At 41.4% G+C, this 21,562-nt stretch overlaps 1 protein-coding gene across 7 annotated transcripts in view; it reads right to left on the reverse strand.

The window, feature by feature from the left end:
- The window catches only part of Herc4 (HECT and RLD domain containing E3 ubiquitin protein ligase 4), a 98,661-nt gene that overhangs the window by 65,054 nt on the left and 12,045 nt on the right, over positions 1 to 21,562 (reverse strand). For all 7 annotated transcript variants that reach the window (XM_045137496.1, XM_045137494.1, XM_045137498.1 and 4 more), the window contains one exon: positions 7,156 to 7,315. In XM_045137496.1, coding sequence (XP_044993431.1) covers positions 7,156 to 7,315 — 160 coding nt within the window. The remainder of the gene's footprint in view (positions 1 to 7,155; positions 7,316 to 21,562) is intronic.

Here is a 21,562-nt window from a genome sequence, read left to right on the forward strand (position 1 = left end):
CATTGAGAGTTTGGAACAAGTTCTGAATAGAGAGCCGATACCCATGACTTTCAGGAGACAGCTTCAACAAACAAATTGTGAACAGAAAAAAGGGCAGTTACTCTAGTTCCATACTGTTTTGTTAAAAGCTGCTTTTATTTAGTGGGTTTACATTCTTAACTACAGAACCTGAATGTTGTGCTGCTATAAATTAGTAGGATCCAATGCACTTAAAATTTTCAGAAATAAAAGAATGCCATTTTTCTACCATAACAAAAGCAAAAACTGGCCATACAAAAAGAGAAGTAAAAGATACAAGGACATCTGTGACTGCTGAAGCTAACAAGTATATCTGAAATAAAAGACACATGACCAGGCGTGGTGGCAGCACCTTTAATCACAGCACTCAGGAGGCAGAGGTAGGAGGACTGCTTTGAGTTTGAGGCCAGCCTGGGACTACAGAGTTAGTTGCAGATCAGCCTGGGCTAAAGTGAGACCCTACCAGCCTCCCCCCAAAAAGGCACATTTAACTGCTGAAGTCAACAAGTACTGTTTATGAATATACACTGATCTTTTTAGAGTGTGTATATGTGCAAATGTATGCCCCCTGCAGAGATCAGAGGAAAAGGCCAAGTGTCTTTTTTTGCTCTTCCACCTTATTTCCTAGATACAGTATCTCACTGAACCTGGAACTCATCATTTTTTATTTTACAGGTAAATTGGCTGATCAACAAGCCTCATCAACACTCCCATCTCTGTCCACCTCAGCACACCCAACTTTTTTGTTTTTATCAAGGATGCTATGGATCAAACTCCTCATGCTTGCACAGCAAGCACTGGGCCATCCTTCCCAGCCCCAACTGACTTTTTGGTGGTTTCTAGGGATTGAACCTAGGTTCCTGCACGTGGTAAATAAGCACTCTACCACTGAGCTATATTCCTACACTACATTGATCTTTTTACTATATTCTGGGTTTAAAAAAATACATTTTGGCCAGATGTGGTGGTCCACGACTTTAATCCCAGCACTGAGAGGCAGAGGTAGGAGGATTGCCGTGAGTTCAAGGCCACCCTGAGACTACTGAATGGATTCCAGGTCACTCTGGGCTAGAGAGAGACCCTACCTCAAAAAAAAAAAAATTTTTTTTTTTTGGTAAAACCCTTTATTTTTCTCCCTGCAGAATTTACATATTTATACACACACACTTGTTTTTGTTTGTTTTTTGAGATAGGGTCTCACTATAGTCCAGGCTGACCTGGAATTCACTCTGTAGTCTTAGGGTGGCCTTGAACTCACAGTGATCCTCCTCCCTCTGCTTTCCAAGTGCTGGGATTAAAGGCATACACCACCATACTCAGCCCTGATAGCATTTATAACTATCACATTTTTTATTTAATGTTGGGTCTTCTGCTAAACAAAACATTCCAGGAGACAGATTAAGTATGTCTGGTACCCATGAGGAGTCTAACCCTCACACTGGCAAACACTACATAATGAATACAATAGTGAAGATAAAACAACTGGTAGGGTATTAAAGTCATTGTACAGCTGGAGTGATGGCTTAGCAGGTGAAGGCACTTGCCTGTGAGAAGCCTAAGGATTCAGGTTCAATTCCCCAGTACCCACATAACTCAGATGCACAAGGCTGCACGTGTGTCCGGATTTTGTTTGCAGTGGCTGGATGCCCTGGTGTACCCACTCTCTCCCTCCTCCCACCCCTGCCTCCTTCTCTGTCTCTCTCAGATACAAAAATAAAATATAAATAAATAAGGTTTTTTTAAGTCATTGTATTAAATATAAATAATCCAGGGCTGGAGAGATGGCTTAGTGATTAAGGCACTTTCTTATGAAGCATAAGGACACACTTTCCATCTCTTTCCAGATCCCATGTAAGCCAGATGCACAAAGGTGAAGCAAGTGCAAGGTCACACATGCCCACTAGGTAGCACAAGCATCTGGAGTTCAAATTCAATGGCTGAGGCCCTGATGTGCCAATTCTCTCCTCTACTTCTCCTTCTCTCCCTCTCCCCCTGTCCCCCTCCCTCCCTCCCTCCCTACCTCTCTCTCTCCCTTCCCTCCTCTCTTTCTCTCATAAAAATAAATGATTCATAAACTTTGCAAAAAAAAAAAATTATGCCAGGCATGGTGGCACACGCCTTTAATCCCAGCACTTGGGAGGCAGAGGTAGGAGGATCACTGTGAGTTTGAGGCCACCCTGAGACTGAATTCCAAGTCAGCCTGGGCTACAGTGAGGCTCTGCTTCAAAAAAACCAAGGGGGGGGGGAACCTTAAGTTTCCACAATTTATACTCAATGACTCTCCAGAAATACTGTCTTCATTCCAGTAGAAGGCCAGGTAGATTTACTGTATGTTACTCTGTTTGCTTGACTTGGTGAGAAAAAGGCAATACTGTGAATGATAAAATTTAATTTACCAAATTGGTTTCTCTTCTTTCATTTTCACTAAATGAACAACAAATTATAAAGAAACTAAAACTGAATTTCATAGAATTCAACATAAAATAAATACTCTTAGAATGAAGACTAAAAGCCAAACAAATCAAAAATAATGAAAGACAGACAATACAGAAAGACATACTACAAGACATTAAAAATCCAAAATGTGGCTGGAAGACGCTCAGCAGTTATGGGGCTTGCCTGCAAAGCCTAACCACCTAAGGTTCAATTCCCCCTACCCATGTAAAGCCAGATGCACAAAGTGGCCCATGCACCTTGAGTTTGTCTGCAGTGCTAGACCCTTTCTCTCTCTTTGTCTCTCTCTCAGTTTGCAAATAAATTAAAATAAATATTTTTTAAGACAATGGGGCTGGAGAAATGGTTTAGTGGTTAAGGCACTTGCCTGAAAAACATAAGGACCCAGTTCAGTTCCCTAGGACCCACATAAGCCAGATGTACAAGGTGCCACATGCTTCCGGAGTTTGTCTGTAGTGGCCAGAGACCCTGGTGTGCCCATTCTCTCTCTCACACAAATAAATCTTTAAAAAATAAAAATAAGTAATTTTTTAAAAAAGACAATGGACTACATTCTCCAAATGACCAGTGATTGAATGAATAGCTAGACCCAAACCCTTAGCGCTGTTGCTTTTCAGTGGTTTTATTTGATTGTTTATGACAGAGCCTCATTCTGCAGCCCAGGCTAGGCTGGAACTCGACCCTTCTGTATTGGTCTCCCAAATGCTCAGATTACAAGTATGAACAAATACGAACCACCACACCCAGTTCACACAGAGTTGCTTATAAACAACTTACTTTACCTGCTTACCATGGACACATGAGAATCTGAGTTCAGATGTCCAGCATCCACATAAAAGCTTGGCGACTATAAGTAACACTAGCAATGGAGAAGTGGAGACAAAAGACCTCTGCGGCTTGATGGCAAGCTGGTATAGCCAAATCAATGAGGACCAGACTCCAGCAAAAATTAAGGTTGAGAGAGCAACTGAGGAAGATGCTTGAAGTCAACCTCTGGCCTCTACTCACACACACATGCTTGTGAGCCCACACAAATATGAACATGAACACACACCAGGCATTTACATACAAAACCACAGCAAAAAAGAAAGATGAAAATAAAGGCTCAACTCAGCAACAAGGAGTTATCTTATTATTATTTTTTTTTTTTGAGAGGGACAGAGAGACAGAATGAACATGCCTTTCACTGTGAATGAATGTCCAGACACATGTGCCCCCTTATATGCAAATGCCACATTTCACATGTGTCACTTTTAATGTCTGTCTACTTATTACATGGGACCTGGAGGTTCAAACAAGCATTCTAAGGCTTTGTATGCATGCACCTTAACTGCTAAGCCATCTCTCCAGCCCAGAAATATGGAATTCTAATCACACACAGCAGGCAATACTGGAGAACCCAAACATATCAAACAAATCTTAATAGACCCAAGGTGAGACAGACCAAAACACCATGACAACAGAGGACTTCAGTACCCCACTTTCAGCAATGGACAAAACAGTCAGACAAAAGTCAACAAAAGGTTGGTAAAATTAATGAACCCAACAGAGAGCTACACAAAATTCCATCTATCTACAGAATATGTATTCATTTCATCAGCATATGGAACACTCTGCAGGATATATCACAAAACTAGTCTCATTTAAAAAAAATAACTTATTCAGCCGGGCGTGGTAGTGCATGCCTTTAATCCCAGCACTTGGGAGGCAGAGGTAGGAGGATCGCCTTGAGTTCAAGGCCACCCTGAGACTACAGAGTGAATTCCAGGTCAGCCTGGACCAGAGTGAGACCCTACCTTGACAAACCAAAAAAAAAAGTTATTTTTCTGAGAGAGAGATTGAGCATGGACATGTCATGGCCTCCTACCACTGCAAACAAACTCCAGACACACGTGCCACTCCATGTACTGGCTTTAAATGAGTACTGGGCAAACAAACCCAAGCATCAGGTTTTGCAAGCAAACATCTTTAACCACTGAACCACCTCTCCAGGCCTTGAGCTTGTTGTTGTTTTTGGTTTTTTTTTTTTTTTTTTTAGGGTATCACTCTAGCCTAGGCTGACCTGGACTTCACCATGTAGTCTCAAACTGGCTTCACACTCAGTCATCCTCCCACCTCTGCCTCCCCAATGCTAGAATTAAAGGCATGCAACACCACAGTTGGCTCAAGTTTTTATTTTGCTTTTTTTTCTTTGAAATGAAGTCAGCTTGAGGTAGAGTGAGACCCAACCTCAACCCCCCCCCCAAAAAAAAAAGTTTGAAAAGTTTATGAGATATGGGATACAGCAGGTTTTAGCAATCAGCAACTAGGTCAAGAAAAAAAGATTTCAAACAACTTATTCCTGAATCTCAAAGACCAAGAAAAATGAAAAGAAAAACTCTACATTAACAGATAAAAGACCATAGCAAGCTGGGTGTGGTGGCGCACGCCTTTAATCCCAGCACCCGGGAGGCAGAGGTAGGAGGATTACCGTGAGTTCGAGACCACCCTGAGACTCCATAGTGAATTCCAGGTTAGCCTGAGATAGAGTGAGACCCTACCTCGAAAAACCAAAAAAAAAAAAAAAAAAGAAGAAGAAGAAGAAGAAGTAGAAGATAGCAGGGCTGAAGAGATGGCTAGCAGTTAAGGAACTTGTCTATAAAGCCAAAGGACCCAGGTTCAATTCCCCAGGACCCATGTAAGTCAGATGCACAAGGTAGTGCATGTATCTGGAGTTCATTTTCCCTCTCTCTCACTAAAAAAATTAATAAGTAAAGTAAAAGCTTTAAATAAAAACAAAACAGAGAGCTGGAGAGATGGCTTACCGGCGGTTAAGGTGTTTGCCTGCAAAGCCAAAGGACCTTGGTTCAATTTCCCAGGACCCAGGTAAGCCAGATGCACAAGGTGGCACATGCATCTGGAGTTTGTTTGCAGTGGCTAGAGGCCCTAGTATGCCCATTCTCTCTATCTCAAATAAATAAATAATTTTTTAAATGATTTTAAAAAAAAAGAAATACCTTAAAAAAAATAGCAGAAATGAGTGAAAGAGACTGAAACAAAAATATACACCAGAGCCTAAGAGACTGAAACAAAAATATATACCAGAGCCTGGGGAGAGAGCTCCACAGTTATACTAACTACATTCTAGTATTAAAACAAAACAAAACTCTTACCAACTGTAAAAACAAAACACACACATACATATGTTAAAAAAAATGCTACCTGGAATAAATCTAAAATTACTTTATGAATATCTTGGTTTTCTAGAAAGTTCTATAACTATTTACTAAAAAGGAAAGTTTAAGGATGTCAGACTTTGCAAAGTTTTAAAAAGTATAATTTAGTATGTTACTTACCTAAAGAAATAAATACTTTTCTTTAAACCTTTATATTTACCTAGTTATGTTCATGCTGTTACAGTTTTTTTATATGTATTTATTGGGCTGGAAGGATGGCTTAGCAGTTCAGGTGTTTACCTGCAAAGCCAAAGGACCCAGGTTCAGTTGCCCAGGATCCATGTTAGCCAGATACACGAGGGGGGCACATGCATCTAGAGTTCATTTGCAGTGGCTGGAGGCCCTGATGTGCCCATTCTTTTACTTTCTCTCTCTTTCCCTCTTTCTCTGTCAAATAAATAAATAAAAATAAAACGTTACAATAATTTACTTGTTTGTTTGTTTGGGGGGGAGAAAATAGGTATGCCAGGACCACTAGCCATTGCAAATGAACTCCAGAAGTATGTACCAACTTGTGTATCTGGCTTACATGACCACTAGGGAACCAGACCTGGGTCCTCAGTCTTTGCAGGCAAAGGTACCTTAACCATTAAGCTGTCTCTCCAGACCTATACATCATCTTTGTGGAATTTCCTTTTCAAATATTTTTCATTTTGAAACTATTTGTTGTTTAAAAGTTTGTTTTTTTTTTCCATTTGCTCTTACAGCCTTTAATTTTAAAGCAATTGCTATGTTATATACAAATCTATGAGAATACTGACAATACAACTTTAAATTTTTAAAATAATTTTCTAATTCCAAGGTCAATATAAATTAAATTATAGTCACTGCTATGTAAGTGGAAGAGCCACAAGGTGGGAAGGAGAATTCTGAGGCATTTCCACACACACCCCCACTGTCCCAGAGAGTGACTATTGTATTCATAAACCCATGGTAAATACCAACAACTCCACTGAGGAGGACCCTCAGTGAAATGGGGCAGGAAAGAGGGAGTATAAGAGGATAACAGAAGGGGAATGGGCCCAACACATGATTTGTTCATACGGTAAGGTACGTAATTAAAAAGATAATTAAGGGAAAAAAGTAGAAGGCAACTAAATCCATTCTATACCAAAGTCTATTTCTAATGGACTTCCATAACCAATAAAAAAGCCAATAAAGTCTAAAACACAAGTTAGAAAAAGTACAACCAATCAATATTTTTATTGTTTACCACCAATCAATATTTAATAAATATTTCAAAAACCTGATAGTAGAATTGACAGCATAACGTAACTAAGAGAAAATTTAAAGTGAACTTATCTCTTTATTATCCCTATCTCTTTTCTTAACAAACATAAATTCGACTGACTATAAAAAATTAAGTATATTTTAAAAAACCAACTAAATTAATAGCTCAATCCAAATTAAAAGCCAGAACCTACTTATTGTAAAAGATTAAGGACCTCTTTTTGGTCACCTTTGTTACCTGGGTACTCTGATACATTCCTCTGATCCTAGAAGGCCAAGTTGTCCATCAGAATCGAGACCCCAAGCATACACCTGGCCCTTGTCATTAAGTGCTAATGTATGAGCGTCTCCACATGAAACAGCTACGATATTTTGGGCATCCAGGGCAACAACCTGCTCTACAGAACAGAAGTCAAGAAGAGAAATATTACATTCTAGTTTTGAGCTTCCAATGAAAATATATTTAAATGTCATTTCATATTAAAAAGCTAAGGAAATCCTGAATCATACAATATAACCAATTATTTTGAAAAATCTAACATATATGTTCTGTACATAACTCTCTTTATGGTGAAATACAGATGTCATAGAGTATAACCCACTGGGAATAATAACTGACCTGGACATCCTGGATAAGTTAAGGTTCATGAAAATTATCTCAAGAATGTAGTCTCCATTCAAAACCAAAATAAATAAAGGAATCATCCGAATAACATGGCCTACTTGATTTTTACAATACAGTATGCAACTATGACACATATCTTACCAGACAGATACTACTGGGGAATGATTCTAAAAGAATAATCTGAACTGGTCATTTGGTTACTCTTTTTTGTTGTTGTTGTTGATGTTGTTTTGGCTTTTTGTTTTTTCTGGAGATAAGGTCTTGATACTATAGCCCAGATTGGCCTCAAGCTTGCAATTCTCCTGCTCTTGGGGTGACCAAGTGTGGGGACTGCAGGCATGCATTAGCATGCTCAGTGGAGACTTCAAAAATGCATGTACTTGGCATACTAATGAAAGAACTGAAAGGCAGCATGACCACAGTAACTGGTATGTTCCAGCTCACTGACTTCCATTGTAGCACCAACAGTTATAAACACCTCCATGTATGGTTAAAACATGTATAAGTTTTAACTCAAAAGTTAATTTAAAATACTAGAGGAGGAACTGGAGAGATTGCCTGTGAAGCCTAAGGGCCCAGGTTCGCTTCTCCAGGTCCCACATAAGCCAGATGCACAAAGTGGTGCATGCATCTGGAGTTTAAAAGGTTTGCAGTGGCTAGAGGCCATGGTGCATGCAATAGTGCTTGCTCTCTCTCCCGTTCTCTGTCTCAAATAAAAATAAATAAATAGGGCTGGAGAGATGGCTTAGTGGTTAAGGTGCTTGCCTGCAAAGCCAAAGGACCTCGGTTCAATTCCCCAGGACCCACGTAAGCCAGATGCACAAGGAGATGCGTGCATCTAGAGTTCATTTGCAGTAGTTGGAAGCCCTTGCACGCCCTCCTCTTCCCTCCCTCCCTTTCTGTCTCTGCCTCTTTCCCTCTCTCAACTAAATAAAAACAAAAATAGTTTCTAAAAATGTAAAGGAGACTCAAGTTAAAAAATATTTTTTTTTTAAATAAGAAAGAATACTACAGGTTCAAAAGACTCGGGTAACCAGGTGTGGTGCATGCCTGTAATCCTAATGCCTGGGAGGCAGAGGTAGGAAGATCGCTGAGTTCCCAGCCAAGACTGGAGTAACAAGCAACTGACAAATCAGTGAGCAAAGTGAAATTGTATGTCCAAAGTTTCTTAAGATGTGTGACTTCTATTTCACTGGTGCAAATTTTCTGTTAACATGTCACGGGAAATCAACTTCATTAGCTTAGTAAGAAAGCTACATTCACTGACTGCACTACACTAAAAGCCTCATGTTACATGATGAGTTTCTTGGCATATTTTAGTCCAATCTGTTGCTATTCAATAAAGAACAGGCTGCCATCAAAAAAGCTGATATTCCCACATACACAGGAATTCACATTGTATCTAGTTTGCTAGCTGACATTTTCAGAGTGGGAGGCGACTACTGCATTGCCTCTAGAAACCTGTACAACTCCACTGATTATGAGGCGACTACTGCATTGCCTCTAGAAACCTGTACAACTCCACTGATTATGTTAAGTACTTACCGTAAAGTACCTAGAGAAGATAAAATGTTCTTTTTGAGACACAGTCTATCACTATGTGTCTTCTGACAGGCTTTAAGCAGGCAGCAATCTTCCTGCCTCTACCTCCAGTGTACTGGGATTACAGGCACACACCATCATGGTTTGTCTGCTTTTAACACTTCAAGTTGGTGGTCAGTAAAGTTCATTACACTGATCTCTTATTTTTTGTATTATTGAGTATATGTTTTTATATTATGTTGTAGAAAACAATAATATATACAACAATGAGGACTGAAGAGATGGTTTAGCAGTTAAGGCATTTGCTTGCCACGAAGCCTAAGGACTCAGGTTCAATTTCCCAGGATCCACACAGCCAGATGCACAAGGTGGCTTAATGCATCTGGAGTTCGTTTGCAGCGGCTGGCCCTAGCATCCCCAGTCTCTCTCTGCCTTTCTCCCCCTCCCAGCACTTGGGAGGCAGAGGTAGAAGGATCACTGTGAGTTCCAGGCTACCCTGAGACTACAGAGTGAATTCCAGGTCAGCCTGGACTAGAGTAAAAACCCTGCCTCAAACATAAATAAATAAATAAATAAATAAGGGAGGGGACCTGGAGAGATGGCTTAGTGGTTAAGGCATTTGACTGTGAAGCCTAAGGACCCTGGTTTGATCCTCTAGAACCCAAGTAAGCCAGACGCACAAAGAGGCGCATGCATCCGGAGTTTGCTTGCACTGGTTAGAGGCCCACATGTGTCCATTCTCTCACTTTCTTCTACTTTCTCTCATAAATAAATAAAAAAAAATTTTTACAAAAAGCAAACATCTAGTTCTAACAAAAATAGCATACCAAAACCTTTGAGAAACTGAGCACAGTGGTAGATGATTGTAATGCCAGCATTCCAAAGTTTGCTTGAGGCAGGAGGTTCATGTGTTTCAGCTAGCCTGCGCTAAGATCCTGTCTTAAACATGCACACACCCCACATGCATTGAGAGTTAAGAGCTGATGTATATGTTTGTAGTTCCAATACTTCAGAAACTGAGGACTGCTATGAGTACAAGGCCAGCCAGAGCTATATAACAAGAATTTGTTGCAAACAAATTCCCCAATAACAACAACATCAAGGCCACTTGTGGGGAAGCACGCCTTTAATCCCAGCACTTGGGAGGCAAAGTTAGGAGGATCACCATGAGTTTGAGGCCACCCTAAGATTACATAGTGAATTCCAGGACAGCCTGGGCTGCAGTAAGACCTTGAAAAAAAAAAAAAAGGAGGGCTGGAGGGATGGCTTAACGCTTACAGCGTTTGCCTGCAAAGCCAAAGGACCTAGGTTAGATTCCCCAGGACCCACATTAGCCAGATGCGCAAGGGGGTGCACGCATCTGGAGTTTGTCTGCAGTGGCTTAAGGCCCTGGCACGTTCACTCCCCCCTCCCTCTCCCCCCCCTTTCTCTGTCAAATAAATAAATAACTGGTAAATTGTGGCACATGCATTTAGTCCCAGCACTCAAGAGGCAGAGGTAGGAAGATCACTGAGTTCAAGGCCAGCCAGGACCTACAGAATGAGTTCCAAGTCAGCCAGGGCTAGAATGAGACCCTACCTTGAAAAAAAATAAAATAAAAGGACTTCAATCATATAGTAATCACAACCTATATTTAAAAAAAATAAAAACTTTGTAACTAAAGAAAAGGAACTAAAACATCTAGGTGGGCACAGTAGCATCCACCTAGAACACATCCATCATCCTTACACTCAGGAGGCTGATACAACTGGGATACAACAGTGAGGTTTCCACCGCCCCACCCACACAGCCCCCAAGTTTCAAAAAATTACATGAGAATTTCTTCTAAAAGAGATAGTAATTACCAGCAGGAATTTGAAATGGAACAACTCATATTCAAGGAAAAAATCACACACACACACACACACACACACACACGCACACACACACACACAAATGATTTTTTTTTTTTTTTTGAGGCACTCTAGTCCAGGCTGACCTGGAATTAACTATATACTCTCAGGGTTTCCTTGAACTCAAAGTGATCTTCCTACTTCTACCTCCCAAGTACTGGGATTAAGGCATGGGCCACCACACCTAGTTTCAAGAAAATATTTTAGAACTTCTGGTTAAGATGGCGGGGTAGGAACCATGCCAAAGCAGCGTAGGGGAGAAAAGTAAAAAAAAAAAAAAAAAAAGAGCAAAACAAGCTCTTCTACTAAAAAGTGAGGTGTATAAAACATTATAAACTGTAGCAGAGAAGTAGGATAGATTCAGAGTGTCTAGAGTCCACAGAAGCAGGCAGAAGTGGCTCCAGCAGGTAGAACCAGGTCTGTGTGGCCACAACCCCCAGGCTCGGCCTGAGCACAAGAAAAGCCAGGTGAAGAGTTTGTCCACTCACATCAGCCTGCTTGCAGACTCAAGAAACTTGCAGGGAGGACAAGAGGAAAGAACAGAGGAGCAGCTTATAAGGAAGAGGATCAAGGACCAGCAGGAGAACTTCAGCCATCAATAGCCTCCCCAACCCTCCCCCACTGCCAGTGCCAGCAAGCACCAGAGATATGGGTAAGGGAACTTACCTACACAGCAGCGAGCACAGACGATCAAAGCAGCAATCCAGCGACCCAGCCAGCCTACCTGAGCCCACAGTGCACCAAAAAGGGACCCAAGCAGGAACAGAGCCTAAGTGAAACCAAAACTATCCCAAAAGCTAACTGGGATTACACCAGGTCAGTGCCCAAATAAGCCTGGTATATAGGCTTGAATCAGAAATGCTAATTGCACCTTCCATGTCACGATAATTACATGTTAAATCTGATGGATGGTTGGATTTGCCATGCTTAAGTAAGCTATGTTTTGGGCTTGTCATTTGTTGCTTCCTGATTTATAGTGTCTTTCTTTCCTCTTCTGTCATTAGTTAGGGAAGGGTCTAACTTGGTCACAAACTGACTTGGAACCCTCAACAGACCAGAAATCTTAGCCTCCTAGTGGACAGGATTAAGGGTGAGAAGCAACACACAGCCTTAAGGACTGTGACTTTGTTAGAGGATCTGGTTGTCATAATATCTACTCTTGCATAAATACTCTGTGCTGTTTTTCATTGAGAATGTACATTGTATAGTTAAATTTTAGAATTTGCCTGTATTTTATTCCACTCAGCCTACTTGAATACTCTCATAGCAGGCAAACCCAACACCTAGAGTCACTTTTGTAGTTACTCTGTGTCTCAAGAGCCACATCTACCATCTTAAGCTCCTACCCTGAAGATAAATAACACCGGATTGATTGATACATCTAATAATACTGCAGATAACTAGACAATCCAAGTATTAAATTAATCCAAGATGCAAAAATATGTACATTATAATAATACAAGAAATACAAAAAAAATCAAGACAATATAAATCAACCAAAAAGTATTAATGAATCAGAAATGACCTCCAGTGAGAATGAGCTAGAGGATATGCCTGAAAAAGATTTCAAAAGAATTAATATGTTCAAGAAAATCAAAGGAATCAAAGAAGACACAGGAAACCATTTTAATGAAATAAGGAGGTCAATACAAGACATAAATAAGGAAATAGAAATAATAAATAAAAGCCAGTCATGAATACTAACAATGAAGAACACAGTCAGTGAAATAAAAAACTGTAGAAAATCTCACCAGTAGAATGGATGAAGGAGAGGACAAACTAATAGGAAAGTATGAATGGGAATTTCAAGATTTTCAGGACACTATGAAAAGATCAAACATAAGAATTCAGGGCATAGTAGAAGGAGAAGAATTTCACTCCAAAAGCATAGTAGACATCTTCAACAAAATCAGAGAAGAAAACTTCCCCTAAACTGGGAAAGAGATGCCAGTGCAGATACAGCCATTGTGGAAATCAGTGTGGAGGTTCCTGAGACAGCTAAAAATAGATCTATCATATGACCCAGCTATAACATTCCTAGGCATATATCCTAAGGACTCATCTCACTACCTTAGAGATATTTGCTCAACCATGTTTACTGTCGCTCAATTCATAATAGCTGGGAAATGGAACCAGCCCAGATGTCCCTCAACTGATGAGTGGGTAATGAAGATGTGGCACATTTACACAATGGAGTTCTACTCGGCAATAAAAAAAAAAAAAAAAAAGAAGAAGTTATGAAATCTGCAGGAAAATGGATGGATCTGGAAAGGATTATACTAGGTGAGGTAACCCAGGCCCAGAAAGCCAAACATCGCATGTTCTCTCTCATATGTGGATCCTAGCTACAAATGATTGGACTTCTGTGTAGTAGGAAGAAAACTCAGTAACAGAGGCCAGTAAGCTAGAAAGGAGATTGAAAAGGAATAGAAAAGGGGGGAGGACTTAATAGGATGGTATTGCATATGTGTAAGCAAAAAGGTTACTGGGGGTGAAAAGGCCCAAGTGAGGTCAGGGGAAGAGACTGTGTAAAGGAAAGGTGAAGGAAGGGCTAATCAAAATCTAAGAGGATATAAATAAGTCATATGGAATCCTATCTTTTTGGACAATGGAACACTCAGGAGCCATAGATTGTTGTCGCTAGAAATTTTTCAGTGCCAGGTATGGGATACCTTCCAGTGAGTTCTTGGCCGGGGGGATGGCCCCAAAATATTACAGGTCATTGCTGAGGCCCTCGGTTTCCCACAGGAATAAATGGTAAGACCCTATTGATGAAGACTCCACACACTAGGGCTGCAAGGTCTCTGAGAAATCCTGCTGGAGCTGAGCTGAAAACCTCCTCCATGTAGACCAGCTGACAGAAAGCCGGGAAAAGCCACACTGCATGCAGTTCAATGGGGGAGAGAGAAATGACCAGTGAAGATACTCAACAGTGGACACTGCAAGCCTTATATTTGGCCAGCCAGGCCAAATGAGCTAACGGATGCAAGAGTGGCATGTTTGTCATGGTGGAAACTAACTGCCCTCTAACTGGACTGGAGGCCCGCTCCGTGGGAGGAAATACATCCCTGATACCGAAAACCTACAACAGGGGTAGTCATGAGCCCCAGGGGTGTAACGTCTGCTGTTGTCTGGCTAAATGTATATACTATGCTCACCAAACTGCCCAGAAGCACTTCTCTTAATGTGCATACCCATATATTAATGCTACTCTCACTTTTGGTAGAGAACCATCTCTTTTCAGATGGCAGTGACCTTGGGATGACTCAAAAGGCACCATGGTGCTGAGAAGAAGTGACAGAGTACTCAGCACTGAAATATCTCTATCACACCTTTCAAGGCTCAGGGTCCATTGCAGAAAAGGCGGCATAAAGAATCTAAGAGCCAAAGGAAGGGTAGGACTCCTTACAACGTGCTCCTCCAGAAACAAAATGGCCTGGATATCCATGACCTCATAGTGCCTGCAACTACCTACATAAGACCATCATAATAGGAGGAAAAGATGATGACATCAAAATAAAAAGAGACTGATTGAGAGGGGGAGGGGATATGATGGAGAGTGGAGTTTCAAAGGGAAAGGAAGGAAGGAAGGAAGGAAGGAGGGAGGGAGGGAGGGAGGGAGGGAGGAAGGAAGGAAGGAAGGAAGGAAGGAAGGAAGGAAGGAAGGAAGGAAGGACGGACGGACGGACGGACGGACAGACAGACAGACAGACAGACAGAAAGAAAGAAAACTGAAGATTGAATAGACTGAAGCTGGTAAACCAGAAAATAATTTTAAAAGTTTTTGCACAGAACAGAAATGGCCTAACTAGAATGAAAACAAAGACCTTTTAAAAAATTTATTTATTTAATTAATTTGAGAGAAAGGGGCAGACAGAAAGAGTGAATGGGTGCGCCAGGGCCTCTACCCACTATTAACTCCAGAGGCATGTGCCACCTTGTGCATGTAGCTTTATGTGGGTACTGGGAAGCTGGACCTGGGGTCCTTTGGATTTGCAGGCAAACACCTTAACAGCTAAGCCATCTCTCCAGCCCCACAAAGACTTTTTGACAGTGATAGAGAATTAACAGCAAAGTGTTTCAAGTCACTAGCTCAAGATTATATAGCCGTATGGGAGGAAACAACAGAACGTGAAAAAAAGCCAACATCTGGCACCAGAGAACAAAATGGATCACACTTTGAATCTAGCTGCATTCAAGGAGTACTTACTAACAAGTGTAGAAGTTAATCTATACCACCAGAGTTTCTATTTTAAATATTCCCTTGTTACTCTCAACAATTAAGTTTCATAATCTCAGACAAATGACTTTCTAAATTCTCTTGATGTGTAAATTTCTCCTCTACTAAAGCACCAAAACATAGGGGGGAAGGAAGCAGTCTCACTTTAGCCCAGGCTGTTGTAGAACTAATGATACTCCTCCTGCCTCAGCCTTTTGACTGCTAGGATTATGAGTCACGAAACCTGGCCAAATGCATTTATTTTAAATTTTGCAGGTCAAGCTCACCATTTTGGGTTGGGCTGAGCTTAAATAGGTCTTGATGGTTCAAGTACCTGTAGTCCTCACCAACTACACCTTGTAATTGTTCATTAAGCAATTTTTCTGCATATGTGCAGTGTGTACATGCATGTGCAGGTGCTGATGCTGCACCTGTGCGGCCCTCCCCTTGCGTTGTCTTCCTCTATCACTCACCTACCTACTTTTTTCTTTGTGGCAATCTTGCAGCCTGTCATTCATGCACCCCAGTAATTCTCATCTCTGCTCCCCACAGGACTGGGTTTACACACATGTATGACCAGCCCAGCTTTGACAAGGTTCTGAAGATCAGAACTCAAAGCAATCTCAGACCAGACCCACTCAAGACCCCAAGCTCATACAGAAAAGCACACTTAGCCATCACTCAAGCCCTATTAACTAATTTTTAAAATCAATGACAATTTAACTTCCATTGTTTATGTGCTTCTCACAGGAAAAGTGTAGGTGGCTTTCGCTTTCTTGTACCGTCATTTTTTTTTTTTTTGGAGGGGGGAGTCATTTCAAGGTAGGGTCTTACTGTAGCCCAGGCTGACCTGGAATTCACTATGTAGTCTCAGGCTAGCCTCCTATCTCAGCCTCCCAAGTGCTAGGATTAAAGGTGTGCACCACCACAATCAGCACATCTTTTAAACACAAAGAAATCCCATCCTTGGCTGGAGGAATGGCTTAGAGGTTAAGGCATTTGCCTGCAAAGCCAAAGGACCCAGGTTCAATTCCCCAGGACCCACGTTAGCCAAATGCACAAGGGGGGGCATGTGTCTGGAGTTCGTATGCAGTGGCTGGAGGCCCTGGAGCACCCGTTCTCAATCTCTCTCCCCCTCTTTCTCTGTCAAATAAATACATATAGATAGATAGATATGGATATAAAGAAATGCCATCCACTTTGTCTTGTTTCTTATTCTAATATAGCAATACCTCTAAAAGCATACAATTTCTCTTAATGTTTTGGTATAGTCCTTGAATAAGAGTTCCAATAAGGTCTTTAAAGTCTAAAGGCGAGAAGTGTTTTCATGTCTAGCATATCTGAGAGACAAACTGGGAAGACAGTTGTTGACTACATGCCTAAATTTCAATTGCAGTCAATAGACAGGCATTGTCTATTGGGAGGTAAATATATAAATAACAGTTTCCATGTAGGACAATCTAACAGACTATTAGCCCAATATGAAAAACAGCAAAATACAATCCTCATTAGGCAGACCTACTTACTTTGCTTTCTTGGTGAACCTAGTTCCCAGTCTAACATTAATAGCGTCTTGTGATAGTTTGATTCAGGTACTCACCATAAAGTTAAGTGTTCTGAATGTTAAGTCCCTAGCTGATGGTAATTTGGAATTAATGCCTCCTAGAAACAATCCATTGTTAGAGGTGGGCTTATGGGTATTATAGCCAGTTTCCTCTTGCCAATCCTGTTGTTGTCCAGGAGGTAATGTCCACCCTCTGTTCATGGCATCATTTTCCCCTGCCATCACGGAGCTTCCCCTCAAGTCTGTAACCCAAAATAAATCTTTTTACCCACAAGCTGCTCTTGGTCAGGTGTTTTCTGCCAGCAATGCAAACCTGACTGCAGCACTTTTTCTTTCTTTTATGTCGGAGTGCCGGGAGTAGTATGTGTTTGGTGCGCATTCATATACATGAGCACAGGTGTATGCATGCCACAGCACGTGTGTAAAGGTTCAGGTGTTGGTCCTTGCCTTCCATTTTGTTGGAAACAGGATCTTGCTCACTACTGTGCTTACCAGGCTGGCTGGCTGGAGAACTTTTAGGCAATTCTGTCTTCCCCTCCCTATTCAGCATAGGTACACTGGGACTACAGACACTAGGTTTCAGTGATCCAAACTCAGGTACTCATATTGCAAGTGCTTTGTTCACTGAGCCATCTCCTCGATCCATAATAGCCTTTTCCTTTTAAGCATACATTACTGAATGCTCACCACATGCCAAGCATGGTTGTTTGTACTGCACGGTGTTCTCACTTAATCCTTATACCCTAGGTGTTATGATTATCCTAATTTTAGAGAGCACTTAAGACACCCAGGGGGTAATCTTATGTACCCAAGACAATATATCTATAAGCAACAGAGGAAGACAGTATACAAATTCTTTAATTTCAAGCATACTTTTTACATATATATTGTTGGGCATGGTAGCACATGCCTTTAATCCCAGCACTCAGAAGGCCAAGGTAGAAGGATCACTATGAGTTTGAGACCAGCCTGAAACTGAATTCCAAGTTACATTGAGAGCCAACCTCAAAAAAAAAAAAAAAAAAAAAAGCCAGGTGTGGTGGTGCAGGCCTTTAAATCCCAGCACTTGGGAGGCAGAGGTAAGAGGATCACCATGACTTTGAGGCCACCCTGAGACCACATAGTGAATTCCAGGTCAGCCTGGACTAAAATGAAACCCTACCTCAAAAAACTAAAGAAAAGGAAATAAAGGGGGGGGGGGTCGGAGGGATGGCTTAGCGGTTAAGGTACTTGCCTGCAAAGGACTCAGGTTCAATTCTCTAGTACCCCATAAGCCAGATGCAGATGCACAAGGTGGTGCATGCATTTGGAGTTCGTTTGCAGCAGCTAGAGGCCCTGGTACCCCCATCCTCTCCCTCTCTGCCTCTTTCTCTCTGTCAAACAAATCAATAAAATATTTTTTAAAGGGCTGGAGAGATGGCATAGTGGTTAAGGCACTTGCCTGCAAAGCCGAAAAACCTCAGTTCAATTTCCCAGGACCCACATAAGCCAGATGCACAAGCCGGCACATGAATCTTAAGTTTGTTTGCAGTGGCTGGAGGCCCTGGCACACCCACTCTTTCTTTCTTTCTTTCTTTCTTTCTTTCTTTCTTTCTTTCTTTCTTTCTTTCCCTCTCTCCCTCTCTCTCTTCCTCTGCCTCATTCTCTCTCTCAAATAAATAAAATTTTTTTTAAATTTAATTTTTCTTTAAAAAAAGAAAAAAAAATACTACTGGAAGGGAGGGAGAAAAGAGGGAAAATGGGCACACCAGGACCTTAAGCTGCTGCAAACAAACTCGAAATCCACGAGTCACTTTGTGCATCTGGCTTTATATGGGTACTGGGGAATTGAACCTGGGTCATTAGGCTTTGCAAGTAAGTGCCTTAACTATTGAGCCATCACCTCTCCAGCCTCACCCCACTCCACAAAAAAGCATACTTTTAGCAGGTAACAGTATTTTTTAACCATTTTTTTTTCCTCAGTGTGTAAATAGCACATGTTGGTACCATCCTTACCCTCATCCCTGTCCTTCCCCATCCAAAGGGACCCTCCTTGTTGGGGATGTCAGTTATCCCCATGGGGATTGTGGGTTGTGCATTGTGGGGGTAGCCATCCATTATGGGAAACAGGCAATGTCTCTGTGCATAATATCCCAACTTGTGACTCTAACAATCTTTCTGCTCCGTCTTCCACAAATTTCCCCAAGCCATGTTGGGTTTATTTTAGGTCTACTTCTGTGATGAGCTCTTGGAAGCCTGCATCTCTCTGTCTCTGGTTTGAAGGAGTTGGGTGTTCTCTGTGCTGATAATAGGTTCACCAAGAAAGCAGCACTCGCTCATTTCTCCAATTACTCTATGGTTTCAGCTGGGGACCTGGTGAGGACAGGTAACAATTTACCTGTCAATAAAATGGAATTCAGAGCCAGGCATGGTGGTGCACTCCTTTAATCCCAGCACTGGGAAGATAGAGATAGAAGGATCACTGTAAGTTCAAGGTCAGCTTGAGACTATATAGTGAATTCCAGGTCAGCCTGGGATAGAGCAAGACCCTACCTCAAAAAAAAAAAAAAAAAAAAAAATCAGTGTGTCTTATTCATGTCCTCCATCAAACTACTTCTCACTCATTCTCCTCCACCTCTGCACCTACAGTAACAAATGTTTGTTTTACTGTAATCAGTTTAAATGTGTGGCTTTTCCTTTTATCTAAAGTATAGCTTTCTATCCTATCCTCTTTTATCTTGCTCTTTTGCCTAGATTTGTATTACACATCTTTTTCCATTCCAGTCCAAAGAACTCCTTCAACTACCTAACACTGCATGTTACAGTGGTTGGATGGATCACTATTATGCCAGTTCCAAAAAGAAACACGCATGTGCCACCATGTGGATCTTTCATGGGTTCTGGGCAATCAAACCTGAGACCTTGGGCCTTGCAGGCAAGTGCTTTAACCACTTAAGCTATCTCTACACAGCCCCCTTTATAAAGGATTTATTTATTTATTAGAGAAAGAGAGAGAGTTGGCACACCAGGGCTCCTAACCACTGCAAACAAATTCCAGATACATATGCCACCTTGTACATCTGGCTTTATATGGATACTGGGGAATCAAACCAGGATCCTTAGGCTTTGCAAGCAAGCACCTTAACCACTAAGCCATCTTCTCCAGCCCCAAATGGCTATTAACTTATTGTGCCAAATTTGATTCTGGTCAAGTTATTTAACCTCTTACATTCTTATTTTCCTTACCTATAAAAATGAACAGAGACAGAGCTGGGCGTGGTGGCGCACGCCTTTAATCCCAGCACTCGGGAGGCAGAGGTAGGAGGATTGCCATGAGTTCAAGGCCACCCTGAGATGACAGAGTTAATTCTAGGTCAGCCTGGACCAGCATGAGACCCTACCTCGAAAAACCAAAAAAAAAAAAAAGAAAAAAAAAGAAAGAAAAAGAAAAGAAAACAAGAACAGAGACAGGTGTGGTGGACTCACTAGTTCAAGGCCACCTTGTGCCAAATAGTAAGACCTTGTCTCAGGTTGGAGAGAGATCCTAGCAGTTAAAGGCACATGCCTACAAAACCAAAGGACCCAGGTTTACTTCCCCAGGACCCAGATATGCACAAAGTGGTACATGTGTTTGTAGTTTGTTTACAATGGATGGAGGTCCTGGAGCACCCATTCCCTCTTTCTCAATCTGCCTCTCTCTCAAATAAATAAAGAGAGTATCTATAAACAAAACAATTATAGCTGGCATGTTGGCAGCTATGAGTTTGAGGCCAGCCTGAGGCTATATAGTGAGTTCCCAGTCAGCATGGGCTAGAGTGAAACCCTACCTGGGGGGGGGGTCGATTCTCAATACAAACTAACAGTGGATATTAACTAAATTAAACTGAAATGCATTTAAGTATCATTATTTTTATTTACTTGAGAAAGAGAGAACAGGAATGAGCACACCAGAACCTCTAGCCACTGCAACAAACTCCAGACACAGGCGCCACCATGTGCATCTAGTTTATGTGAGTTCTGGGGAATTGAACCCTGGTTCTTAGGCTTTGTAGGCAAGCATCTTAACTGCTAAGCCATCTTTCCAGCCCTCAATGCATTAATTTAACTCTATGGCTTGACCTCAGCTTTACCTGTCTGTGTTCACATTCTCAGACACTTTAGTTACATGCATTGTCCCTAGTAGTTCAAACCAGCCTGCTGCCACTTGAGCTGCTTTGTCTTTCAAGTACTTTTCACCCTTTCATTTTTAGAACACTGTGTTTCCAGTTCATATACTGTCTCTCCTAGATACTCATCTACTAACAACTACTCCAAATCACTATACTATCATGTGTATGGGTATGGGTGGGTGTGTGCGTATGTGTTTTGAGACAGCCTCAAACTTGCAGCACTCCTCTATCTATGCATGCATACACACACACACACAAATTTAACAATGTTAAATATATATACATAAAGCATGAACTACAAAATTCAAAACATTCCACTTATATCAAAAGTAACTCGGGGTCTGGAGAGATGGCTTAGCACTTAAGGCACTTGCCTGCAAAGCCTAAAGATGCCCACTGTGTGGTAAAAATGTCTGGCGTTAGATTTCAGTGACTGAGGCCCTGGGTCATCAATTCTATCTCTCCTTTAAAAAATAATAATAATAATAATAAATTAAAAAAAATCTTGTTTTACTCTCCACTCTCCAGCTCCTTTGTAGCCAGATGCCGTGACACAGCATGCAATGCCACATATGTGCACAAGGGGGCACAAATATCTTGAGTTTGTTCACAGTAGCTGAAAGGCCTTGGGGCACCCATATTCATTCATTCTTTC

Source organism: Jaculus jaculus, chromosome 18 (genome assembly GCF_020740685.1).
Source record: "Jaculus jaculus isolate mJacJac1 chromosome 18, mJacJac1.mat.Y.cur, whole genome shotgun sequence".
Classification (NCBI taxonomy): Eukaryota; Metazoa; Chordata; class Mammalia; order Rodentia; family Dipodidae; genus Jaculus; species Jaculus jaculus.